Source organism: Peromyscus leucopus, chromosome 10, assembly GCF_004664715.2.
Source record: "Peromyscus leucopus breed LL Stock chromosome 10, UCI_PerLeu_2.1, whole genome shotgun sequence".
Lineage (NCBI taxonomy): Eukaryota > Metazoa > Chordata > Mammalia > Rodentia > Cricetidae > Peromyscus > Peromyscus leucopus.
The window spans coordinates 89,654,755-89,667,461 of NC_051071.1; the positions used below are offsets into that span (position 1 = coordinate 89,654,755).

At 39.0% G+C, this 12,707-nt stretch overlaps 1 protein-coding gene across 3 annotated transcripts in view; it reads right to left on the bottom strand.

The window, feature by feature from the left end:
- The window catches only part of LOC114691801 (ATP-binding cassette sub-family G member 3-like), a 55,527-nt gene that overhangs the window by 18,970 nt on the left and 23,850 nt on the right, over positions 1-12,707 (bottom strand). For all 3 annotated transcript variants that reach the window (XM_028867327.2, XM_037209251.1, XM_037209252.1), the window contains 2 exons: positions 12,278-12,528; positions 9,517-9,599 (listed from right to left, as the gene is read on the bottom strand). In XM_028867327.2, coding sequence (XP_028723160.1) covers positions 9,517-9,599; positions 12,278-12,528 — 334 coding nt within the window. The remainder of the gene's footprint in view (positions 1-9,516; positions 9,600-12,277; positions 12,529-12,707) is intronic.

Genomic DNA, 12,707 nt, shown 5'->3' on the forward strand with positions numbered 1-12,707 from the left:
CCTGGCTTACTTCAATGATGGACTACTACATTGTGGAAATGTAAGCTGTATAAACCCCTTCCTCCTCAACTTGCCTCTTGGTCATGTGTTCTGAATTTAATTTGCATTCTATACAAATTTGCAATACCAAAACAATCTTCTGATGTCTTTCAAACTTATTCAATTTACACCTCTTTAGTGAGTTTCTTTTCTGAATTCCTTAACAAGGAAAACTATAACTATCTAATATTCAACTCCCTCAGAGACCCAAGAAGGAAACAATATTACCTAGTAAGACAGGAAGTGGAAACAAGCAACTTCCAAAAAGTGTGAGAAATGGCAGAAACAGCTGGCTGCCTAGACAGTCACCAGAGGTTTCTCTGCAATACTGAGGCATCATCTTTGGCCTATAGGCTTAGCATATCTGACAGACTCATCTGTGAAGGAGGATTTTCTAAAGAGCCTTCCTACCTGTCTTGGCAAGGATCGGCAGTCCTTTGTTTTATGTCCTGCTTGTCCATTTTGGATAGCATACTGTCAGCAGTAGATGCCAGGGCACTTTCTTGCCTAGTGGCTAACTTTTGCCACAATGAAAGTAAACTCCATATGGAGTTTCTTCAATGCTCATCACCTTCTCTGAAGTAGATTGGTGCTACCATGAGCAGACATGTCTCATTGTCATAAAAAAGGGGGAAAAATCTGTTATTAAAACATCTTAAATGTCATATTCTATAGATCTCTGAAATGTTTGAAGATGACCTGTCTATCTAAAATATATCTCTGCTTGACCTTCAAAACATACCTAATATGACTACAAATTCAATTGTAATGACTAACTACTAACTTTCATTTCTTTATATTCTAATAGTTGGTAATAATAACTTTTAAGGATTAGCAAATTGCATTATATTGTTAAATGAACTGTATAGGTACAATACCTTGAACAAGCTTAGAAATATATGTAGAATACATATATATTCTAATAAAATCAATCTCAAATTTGTATCAATATACATACTTAGTATACAATATACAAAAATCCAATCCAATGTAAAATATTTAAAACTAGTAGTTGCTTTCTAGAAGTAGATTCAATAATCTACCTTTTTTTAGCTATATCATATCTATATTCCCTCTTTTTTCTTTTCAGAGTAGATTCAATAATCTACTTTTTATCCTATTATTTCTATATCTCTTTTTTCAGAGTAGATTTAATAATCTACCTCTTATCTATATCCTTTTTTTGAACAAGAATCTAGAATCTAATTTCCTTTGTTTATCCTTTTTTCCTGACCATTAACAATAACAGCTTGTAACCAACCATCGTAAACAACGACAATTATCCAAAACCTATAGAATGACCCAAAACCACCCACCCCACCTCTTGGGAATGTGGGCATCTGTGGGATGACTCATCCCTAACAGGCTTGAGGGCCAGTGGACCCAAACCAGTAAAAAAGATACTTTCTGAGAGCCAACCTGGGTCTGTCTAAGGGCCTTAGCAGCAGCAGCTGAGACATGATCTGGAGATGACCTGGACCAATGAGAGGAAGCCATGTCATATCAGCTGATGCATATTCATTAGATCTTCCTTCAGGGTGACATGGAGGGTGTATAAGGCTTGCCTACTTCTGAATAAACAGAGCTTGTTGTTTTGACATTTTCCCAGAGTCTGTGTGGTTTGACTCTGTGCCTACTTGGCTCCCTCCCCCAAAGGGAACAACAGCACAGGACCCTGCCACATCTGGTGCTGAAACCCGGGACATTTGGTGCTTGAATGGGTTTGTCTCCCTTTCCTCCTGCGCAGCACTGGTTGAGCAGCCTCCTTGAGCAGTGTATTTCGGTGAGTAGGCCCCTCTGCATTGTGCACTTTCAGTCCCCTCAGCATGTAAGCACTGGGACCCCCTTTTTCTTCTTGTTGTGAGTCTGTCTGTACAGTAGAGTGGCACATGCTTTTGTTCAGGCTTGCCTGGTGTTTCTATATAAGGGCTGGTCCTTCAGGAAACAACAGCAACCATCTGACTAATTTTAGTTGTGTGTGTGTGTGTGTGTGTGTGTGTGTGTGTGTGTGTCTGTGTCTGTGTCTGTGTCTGTGTCTGTGTGTGCATGCATGTGCTTGTGGGTTATGATGCCTGGAGAGATGGCTCAGCAGTTAAGAGTGCCTCCTCCTACTCCAGAGAACATGTGGAAACCTCATCTTTAGATGACAGTTCTTTTCTTGGCCAAGAAAAGGAAAGTGGTCTCAGAAGTCTCAGAAGTAACCCTCCAATTGTTTTTATGCCCATTTTTTTTTTGCTATAATCACTGACCTAAAGTTCTGCTCTACTGAGGGGATCATTAAGGCCCACAATAAACACTGTCAGGAACAATGTAACACCAACTTATCTATCACATTCATTCCATCCATGACTGACATTTCCTCTGCCTCTGCTGACAAGGAGATGGATGAGAATAGGTGTAAAGGAAAGGAAAGGGATGGAGAGAGAGAGGAAATGATTGAGGCAGCATCTAAGCTGACACCAGCAGCCCCTCTCTCTGCTCCCCCCATGCCATAATGGATCTCTCCTAATTTGCACCTTTGGAGGTCTAATTTTTTGTAGACCTATTTTTATATCCTAAATAATTAATAGAATCTCCTCTTTGTAGCTTTTCAGGAGCAATTAGTAATTCCCAACAAGGCAAAATTTTCTTTGGTCCTTCAAACATTCTTTCTAAAGTATCTGCATTTGAATCACCTAGTAAAATATCATCCACATAATGATAAATTATAGATTTAGGAAATAGCTTACATATTACTTCCAGTGACTGTCATACAAAATATTGGCACAAGGTTGGATTATTTAACATTCCCTCTGGGAGAATCCTCCATTGATATCTCTTAACTGGCTGAGAATTATTATAAGTAGGCATGGTGAAGGCAAATTTTCCTCTGTCCTTTACTTGTAAGGTATTGAGAATAAACAGACTTTTAAATTGATATCTATTAGAGGATATCCTTTAGGTAACAGAGTAGGCAAAGGAATTCCAGTTTGTAGAGAGCCCATTGGTTGAAATACCTTGTTTGTTAATTGCTCTTAGATTTGTTACCATTCTCCTCTTACCAGATTTCTTTTTAATAACAAATACAGAAGAATTCTAAGGGCTGGTTGATTCTTCAATATGCTGAGCATTTAACTGCTCTTGTACCAACTCTTCCAAGGACTGTAGTTTTTCTGTTGTTAAAGGCCATTGCTGAAACCATATCTATTAACCATTTTAAAGGTAGAGCTGTTGGTGTCTTTGGAAGATCAACAGCTATTCTGCCCTGTTCTTGTACAATCCGGATGGCTGGTGACTGTTCTTTATAATAATATCTAATATTTTTCTCAGAAACATGTTAGTTTATGGTTTGTTTCTAAAGTTGGAGGAACGTTAATCTAGGTATTCCATTGTTGTAATAGATGATGGCAGCATACATTCATAGCTATATTAGCCACATGTGGCTTTTATTTTTCTCTACATTCTTCTAGCCTTATACATTCAGCCTATCTTGTGCTCTGCTTCACTTGAGATAATGTTCCAATCCCTAACAGCTGAACAATTACCTCCTGAAGAAGCCAATTTGGATGCCAAGATTCTGGTGCAATTATGGTGACATCCACACCTGTGTCTACAAGACCCTCCATGAGAATGTTGTTTATTTGTATTTTTAATTTTGGTCTTTGTTTATTTATAGAAGTTTGCCCCAAAAAATCGCATTATGGTTTCTCCTGAATTTTCTGTTCTCTCTGTTATAGCTATTCTATCACCCCAAGCAGTATGGTTTTTTACAATAGGCATTTGGTTATTTAATTACTCTGAGAAGGGCTTTCTTCTACAACGGCAAAAAAGTACTGAACTGAATTTGCCATTGGGGCCTGCAAGAGGCCCTTCAGGGAGTTCCTCAATGGCAAAGGCAAAGGATTGCCTTGTCTGTCCCTTGTTGATCTACATTCATTAGTACATAATGAATGTAATAATCCGGAGGGAGGGGCACTCAGTTGCCATTATTCCTTGAAGAAATATTGTTTCTAGGAATACCATATTTATAGTCCCTTTTTAGGTGGCCTTGTTTACCATAATTAAAGCATCTGACATTATTATTTTTCTACAAATTTCTTAAAATCACCACTCCTATCCATGTATCATCATGGTCAAAAGATTCAATATTAATTGTGTCCCTGATCCAGTCTTCCAAGGGTGCTGACCTTTCCTTTAACAGCCTAATTACCCTTTCACATGTGCATTAGTGTTCTCAAAAGCCAGAGATTCAATTATTATTTGTCTAGCTTCTGAATTTGGTATCATTCTATTTATTGCTGAAAACAATGTTTGTAAGAAATCCGTGAATGTTTCTTCTGGGTCCTGTATAACTTTTGTAAATGATTTTCTTCTCTGATTCTTCAATTCTGTCCCATGTATTCATGGCTGCCATGTGGCATAGAATTAAGGTGTGGTCATCATATAAAGATTGTCTTTGTATATCAGCATAATCACCTTCTCCAAGAAGTTGATCTTGGGAAATTTCCATAACCCTAGCCCTACACCATTGTTCTATAGTCTTTGCCTCCTCTTTCCACCAGGTCATCCATTGTAACTGTGGCTCAGCCTCTAGGACCACTGTAACCAAATCTTTCCAGTCCTGAGGGATAGTTCTATTACAAGTTGACCAGGAGTTTAACATCTGCTTTACAAATGAAGAATGCACACCATATGATACTATAGCTTCTTAACTCTCCTCAAATCTAACATTTCCACTGGAGTCCAGTTAGCTTGCACACACCCTTGAGCATTTGGCAGTTCCTCTAAGGTTATCAGGTAGATTAATATTTGCTGTCTGGTGTAGCTAGAGTTTTCTCCAGTCCTGCCTGGCCCTTGGTCAGGACAAATCTCTCTCACCCATCAGTCCCGCAGCTGCTCAAACCAAACCAAGTAAACACACAGAGACTTATATTGCTTATAAACTGTATGGCCATGGCAGGCTTCTTGCTAACTGTTCTTATATCTTAAATCAACCCATTTCTATTAATCTATAAGTTGCCATGTGGCTCGTGGCTTACAAGTATCTTCACATCTTCTCATGGCAGTGGCTGGCAGCATCTCTCTGCCTCAGCCTTCCACTTGCCAGAATTCTCCTCTCTCCTTGTCCTACCTATACTTCCTTCCTGGCTACTAGCCAATCAGTGTTTGATTTATTAACCAATCAGAGCAACACATTTAACATACAGAACATCACACAGCAGTCTGGTAACCTTAGACTTTTTCTCTGTAACCATATAATTCAATGCTGAGATGAGTTCACCTTTAAATTCTTCTGTGTGGGATGTCATTCTGTACACTGTGAATATGTGTTGCTCTGATTTGGTTGATAAATAAAACATTGATTGGCCAGTAGCCAGACAGGAAGTATAGGTGGAATATGCAAACAAGGAGAATTCTGGGAAGAAGAAGGATGAGTCAGGAGCTGCCAGCCAGATACAGAGGAAGCAAGATGACAAGGCAGAACTGAGAAAAGGTACCAAGCTACATGGCTAAACATTAAGAATTATGGGTTAATTTAAGTGTAAGAGCTAGTCAATAGTTAGCCTTAACTAATGGTCAAGCAGTTTTAATTAATATAAGCCTCTGTGTGTTTACTTGGGGAACACAAGTGGGAGAGATTTGTCCTGACTGTCAGCCGGCTGGGACACAGGAAAACTTCCAAATACATTTGGCGCTCACTGTTGGGCATTGAACCACATAGACCTAAGAAAGCTTAAAGATTCTGAATGCACAGAAACAAAGTCACACTAGGCTTCCTAGTCTCACGGTCTCTTGCCGGTAGCAGTGAAAACTTGACTCCCGACAGCTGGCTGTGAGATGGAGTTGGCCACCAGTCACTATAAGCTAAACAGCATGGCAGGTTCCTGCCATGGTACACAGTGGTGTCTCGAAACCATGTCGTGTACTGCGTAGTGGATTTAGCTTTTGCTAGTAAAACAGAAAAGAAAAGGAAAGGAAGGGAAAGGAAAGGAAAGGAAAGGAAAGGAAAGGAAAGGAAAGGAAAGGAAAGGAAAGAAACCAAAGAAGAAATTTTTTCTGGACTACATGCTGCTGGATGGAGGCATGGACCCACTGCCTCCCAGAGTCAACAGAAAGCATGGCTCCCAGAGCTGGTGGTGAATTACCTCTGCCATGTTGAGAAGCTAAGATTGGCAGAGTCCTGCAGTTTAAAGCAATCGATTCACAATAAGACAGATTCAGATGGGATAAGCCCTAAACAGTGTGTAAAAAATGTATATAGGCTTGGAAGAGAGAGGAAAAGGAATATAGAAAGCTTTATAAAGAAATAGAAAGTTTTAAAACATAAAGTCTTTAAAGGGAAAGTAAAAGTAATATAAAAATAAGCCATGTAAAGATGGAAATCACACAGAGAGGCTGTATTATATTGTCTTTGGGATTTTGAAATGCAGAAAGACATTTAATTATACAGGCTGCTCAGTTTACCAACATGTATATTTTAAAGGGATCTTGACTTCAAAATTTGAATCTAAGGATATGTTGCATTGGAAAGGAGGCTCTGTTTTTGTTTCCACAGAAAGCAAGAGGTTATGGGTTTGTTCCAGGTTATGATGGATCAGATTTGATAAAGCCAGACCTCCTGAACCTTAACAGATGGTACCTATCAACAAAGGTTATAGCCAGTCTTCCCAGGACTTGACCATTATGTCAAATTTTCTCAGAATCACCATAAGACTACCAGTGCCCACTATCAGCAGGAAGTAGCCTAGAACACATTGCCTACATTTCCAAAAACTGACTGTGGATATTTGTCTTTATTTAAAGATTGGTTACAAATTGTTATTGACCATAATCAATATCTTTCTAACGAAAAAGGGGGAATAGGATATGGATATAATAGGATGAAAGGGTAGATTATTGAATCTACTTTTAAAGAGCAACAACCTCTGTAAAATATTTTAAATTGCTATAGATTTCAGTTTATTACAAATTTAAAGTTAATTTTGTTGTACTATATATATATATTTCTACTCTTGTTTAAGGTATTATGTTTATGTAACTCATTGAAATTGTAATGGATAATTAAGAAATACAGATTAATAATTAGTCTTTTATGATAATCACACTTGTAGTCATATTAGTTAAGTTTTCTAGATATACACAGATATATTTCAATTAGGTAGGTAATCTTCAAATATTTAAAAGACCTACACAATATGGCATTTAAAATGTTTTTAAAACTTTGACTTTCTGGACATTGAGACATGTCTGCTCCTGGCAGCACCAATCTACTTCAGAGAAGATAATGGGCATTGAAGAAACTCATGGAGCTTGCTTTCTTTGTGGTAAAAGTTAACCACTGGACAAAAAAATGCCCTTGCATTGACTGATTGACAGTATGTTGTATAAACTAGACATGCAGAACCCATAGGAAAGTGACTACTGAACTTTCCAAGGCAAAATGGTCCTTCAGGTTCTTGCTTCATAGAAGAAACTGCCAGACATTCTACAGCACACAGAGAAAAAAATGACTAAGAGACTAGGCCTATGGGCTGAAGATTGATGTCCCAACATTATAGAGGAACTTTGGATGACTATCCAGGCAGGCAGCTGTCTCTGTCATTTCCAGAATTTTGAAAGTTGTTTACAATGCATTTCCTGTTTACTTAGGTAATATTATATCCTTCTGAAGTCTTTGATGTAGTTGAAGACTAGATAGTTATAATTTTCCTTGGATATGATAAAAGATAAATTAGATAATGAAACTTTAGACTCACAAATATAGGATAGATATAATATTTTGTTTAATTTTTCCAAATGCAAATAGACTAGATATTGTAACTGTAATTCTTGCTTGATGACTGTTCTATTACATGTAATTTTACTAGATTAAAGCTAAAACCTTCCTTTTTGATTAGAAAGAAAAGGAGAAGTGCCGTGGGATGTCGTGCTGTGAATATGTGTTGCTCTGATTTGGTTGATAAATAAAACACTGATTGGCCAGTAGCCAGGCAGGAAGTATAGGTGGGATATGCAAACAGGGAGAATTCTAGGAATAGGAAGGCTGAGTCAGGAGTCACCAGCCAGACACAGAGGAAACAAGATGATAAGGCAGAACTGAGAAAAGGTACCAAGCCACATAGCCAAACATAAATAAGAATTATGGGTTAATTTAAGTGTTAGAGCTAGTCAATAGTTAGCCTGAGCTAATGGTCAAGCAGTTTTAATTAATATAAGCCTCTGAGTGTTTATTAGGGTCCAAGCAGCCATAGGGCCACAGGAGCCGAGCAGGACCAGGAAAACTTCAGCTACACATAGGTGATTCACATGTCACAAACAAAAATCACTGTAACTCAACAGCAAGGAAAAATGAGGACCAGTGAGAAGGTTCAGCAGGTGAGATGACTGCCGCCGTTCTTGATGACCTTGAGTACAATCCTGAAACCCATGTGGTGGGAGGATCAGCTCTTGTAAACTGTCCTCTGGCCTCCACATGCATGCTGTATGTAGGACACATATGCCCACATACATATACACACTAAAGAAATAAAAATTTTAAAATAAAAATAAAGTATTCCTATTACAAATTGGAAATTGCAGACATTCACAAAACATCCAATCAATTGTGATTTATTTTTTCTTAGATAAGTTATTGAAAACACGAAAGAACATAAGTTTAGGGAAGGAAATGGACAGATTTGAGCTCTTGTATTGTGCTGGTGAGGATATAAAATAGTACAGTGCAGTTGGAGACAGGACAGCAGTTCCTCAAATAATTAACCCAATGGTCATGTGATTTGGCAACTCAAGCTTTCTACCTTGAAGAGTAAAAGTCCAGAGCTCAAACCAATGTACTTGCACACTCAGCAACATGGTTCAGAGCAGCCAAAGGTGAAAACAAACCACATTTCCAGCCATAGATGAATGGGAAGCAACACAGCATACACACACACAATGGACTACTATTCTGCCTTACAGAGCCCAAGAAATCCCCACACATGTTACACTTTGTTGAGCCCTGAGGACATCACACCAATGGAAACCACTACCCAAAACAAACAAAAACAAAACCCAAACAATGGCAAAATGCAGATACTTGTGAGACTCCAGTTCACGGCTCTTACATTAGTCATATTCAATGACAGAAAGTAGAATGCTTGGTACCAGGAATCGGGAGTGGGTAGTGTGGGAAGTCTTCTTTCAGAGCTATCAGATTCCATTTGGGTAGATGAAAAACACCCTACATTTAGAGTGTGGGGATGGTCACATAACATGAAGCTACTCCATATGCTAAAACTGGTAAAATGTGAATGTGTGGTGTGTATAGTTTCATACTATCTACATATAAGCACATGTGAAAAAGTGAGTTCTTCCACTCGGCCTTCAATGTACCAACACACTCTATCACATGATAAAATGTTTACTCTGTTCTTGTTAGGAAATTCAATTCTTAATCAATTTATATGAATTTGAACAAAGTGATAGCATTTCTCAAAATCAAGATGAAAGTTTGCTTACCTGATCTGGACTTCATTACAATCATTTCTTAGGACACGGAAAATGATACCCACAATCACAGACAGTATGGCTATGATAAATGCCTTTCAAAAAGAAACAGGAAAAATGAACAAATTTCCATTATAAATAGAAAGTATTCTATATATTGTCAATTATTTAATATATATGGTTTCTTAATCAGATCTCTCCAGTGAGGTAAACACTATAATTTGGCCAGAGTCCCTGAAGAATATGAAACACACATATTAACAGATTGCTTGTATGTTAAACTGAAAACTAAGGTCTCTGCAATCTGAGGCTCTGACAGCACAGACCCTAGAAAAGCTAAGACTTCTCTTAGTCCTTTACTAGGAATGGCCAGTGAAGGGCTCAGTTCAGGTTCTGAAACATGGATGACACAGGGTGGAGAGAATGCAGGCACCTGGGGAGGTTAGGGGACAAACCAAAGTAAGAGACGAAAGTGTTCACCTAAACTGAGATCTCAACTCTGGTGCAGCAAACATGTGCAGTTTCTACTTCAAGTGCTTTAAAGAACTCAGGCTTTCTTTACTCTATAGTTAGAAACAAGTTCACCCCAGGCCAGAGGACAGCTCAGTGGCAGAGTCCTGCACAGCATACACTAGACCTAGCCCTGATCCCCTCAACTGCAAACCAAATAACAAAACTGAAAATGACTCACAACCCAGTTCCTGGCAGTGGGATTTTGTGTGCTAAGAAAGGGTGAGCTGGTCCTCGCCTGTGTCACCTCTGGAAGTCTGTGCCTGTGTGGGAAGGAACACTATTGCTGTCACCACTGTGTTCAGACAGAGTCCTCTGGTCACCTGATGCCCCATTGCCCCTCATCTCTGTCACTGCTGCTCCATAAACCACAGCCAGAGCGGCCTGTGCTCAAGTCTCATCTAAGCTGCCAACTCCTCCAGACCCTCATCTACCTCCATCCACTCAGTCTGTGCAGACAGTCACCAGGACCTGCACTGCTTTGGTTTGGGGTTAAAATGGCTTTGGAAGGTACTTCACTTAACAAAGGAGTAAGGCTACATACATAATGCGGTAACTTATTTGAAGGAGTCTAACTATTATTCCTCCGATGATGTTGTAAAAGAACATTATGATCTAAGGAAAGCATCCTCCGATGTAATTTGATAAATTAGAAACCAATATCCCATGGCTTGGAGATAAGGCTCGGCAGTTAATAGAACTTGCTGCTCTTGCAGAAAACCAACAACCAAATGTTGCAGTTCCAACAACCAAATGACCCCTAACAAACTTCAATTTTTGTAGTTTGTAACTCCAATTCCAGAGAATCTGATGCCTTCTTCTGGCCTCCATGGGCATGCACATGATGCACAGATATACATGCAGGTAAAATATCCATACATAAAAAATAAATTAAAAAATTTATCATTGCTATCATTGCTAACAAACACACACACATACAAACACAAACGCACACGCTTCTTACCTCATGATATTGCCTCACTGTTAAGAATGTAACTCACTTTTTTCCAATCCTATTGAATCTTTTATTTTTTTCAATAAGAAGGGATATAAAAATGCCTCTTTTATGACATAAAATCCCAAGAAAGAGACCAAAGTGTCTGGAGCAACTGACAGTACAACTCAAATGGTAAGACTATCCACATATACACTGGGAAGGGAGCAGCATTAAAATATGAAAAGGGCAGGACACATGTTAGGAAGTAAGTGGTTTCATTACAGCCAACAACACTGACCTTTCAGTGTTCAACAGAAACTGAATGCCTGACAATAAAATAACAACACACTATCAGCAGAACTGACTATAAGTTCTGGTTTACAGGGACAGGGATGTAGGTCCATGGTAGAGTGATTCCTCTCATGGCTGAGGCCCCAGGATCAAACACTAGCACAGCAGAATCCTCAACATCATGAAATAAATATAAATGAATAAGTGATGGCCCAGTGAGCTGGAAGAACCACATTTCTGTGTGACATTTATGTTAAAATAATAGAAAATCTTAAGGCATGATGATCCTTGTTACACAGCCGGTTTAAAGAAAAGTGGAACCTCACTTCCTCCCAGTTCCCAGTCAGCTGACAGGGAAGAGCACTGTTCAGTTCAGTCATATCTGTGTGTGAACTGCACTCTGAGTGGCTTCTGCTTTCACACTGGACTCCAATAAGGGAACAGCACTCTGCAATGGGCTCATCTCTCAGGCAGTGCATGCAGAGGCTCCCTCAGAGGGGATCAATGGTCCTGTTTCCTCATCCCATGATTTCAACTACAGATCAGCCCCCTTTCCCTCCCCAGTCACCTCCACCCTTCCTACTCAAACTTTCTCCAGAGTCCCTTCTTTCATCTGACATGCTACAATTTTATGTGTTTATTCAGTTACCATCCATCCACCCACATGAAAAGTTATAGCAGGACAGGAGCCTTTGACTCCCTTACTCATTCCTGGACCTAAGCTTGTTCGATGCACTGGTGAATTAGACAGGTGTGAGGAACTCCCAGGTGTGCTGAATTTCTTGTTGATTTCCCTGAATTAAATTTCCTACTGGGATTAGTCATTATAGTTCCTCTAAATAAAACAACCACTAAAAATGCTTTCTATAAAAAGTTAATCATGTTCTACTTGCTTTATTGAACATATGCCGAGTGGAAATGACAAATATATGGAACAGAATAGTAGATAAATGTGACCTGAAGTAGACTGACTCAGAAACAAATTATTCCCACTTGATTTTTTCACAATACAATTACAATAGTTCATCAGATTACCTGAATCACAGTGACATCTGGAAAACCCAGGCAATTTTTTAATAAATGAGAGAAATTCCATCTGAACTGATGCCAGAAAGGGGTGACACACGTGATCTGCTCCAAGGCTGAGCTCCTCCCTGTCCTCTGTTCCCCCAAGAGTAGATCCAGTTCAGTTCTCATTTCTCTGTATAAGGAGGACTGGACATACATGTTGGCTAATTTTTCTGTGACTTGGTGCTGTCTCTCAGAAAGCTCTTTGTACTTGTCAGCTTAGGGATAAAAGTAGATAAAGACAAGAAGCAGACAATAATTTAACTGATTTTTCTATGATACTTTTCATGAATAACACATAAATTATGTAGCAGTTTTTCTTTGAGACAGTCTCATGTACCCTAGACTGGCCTCAAAGTTGCTATTAAGCCAAGGGTGACCTTAAACTTCTCCAGGT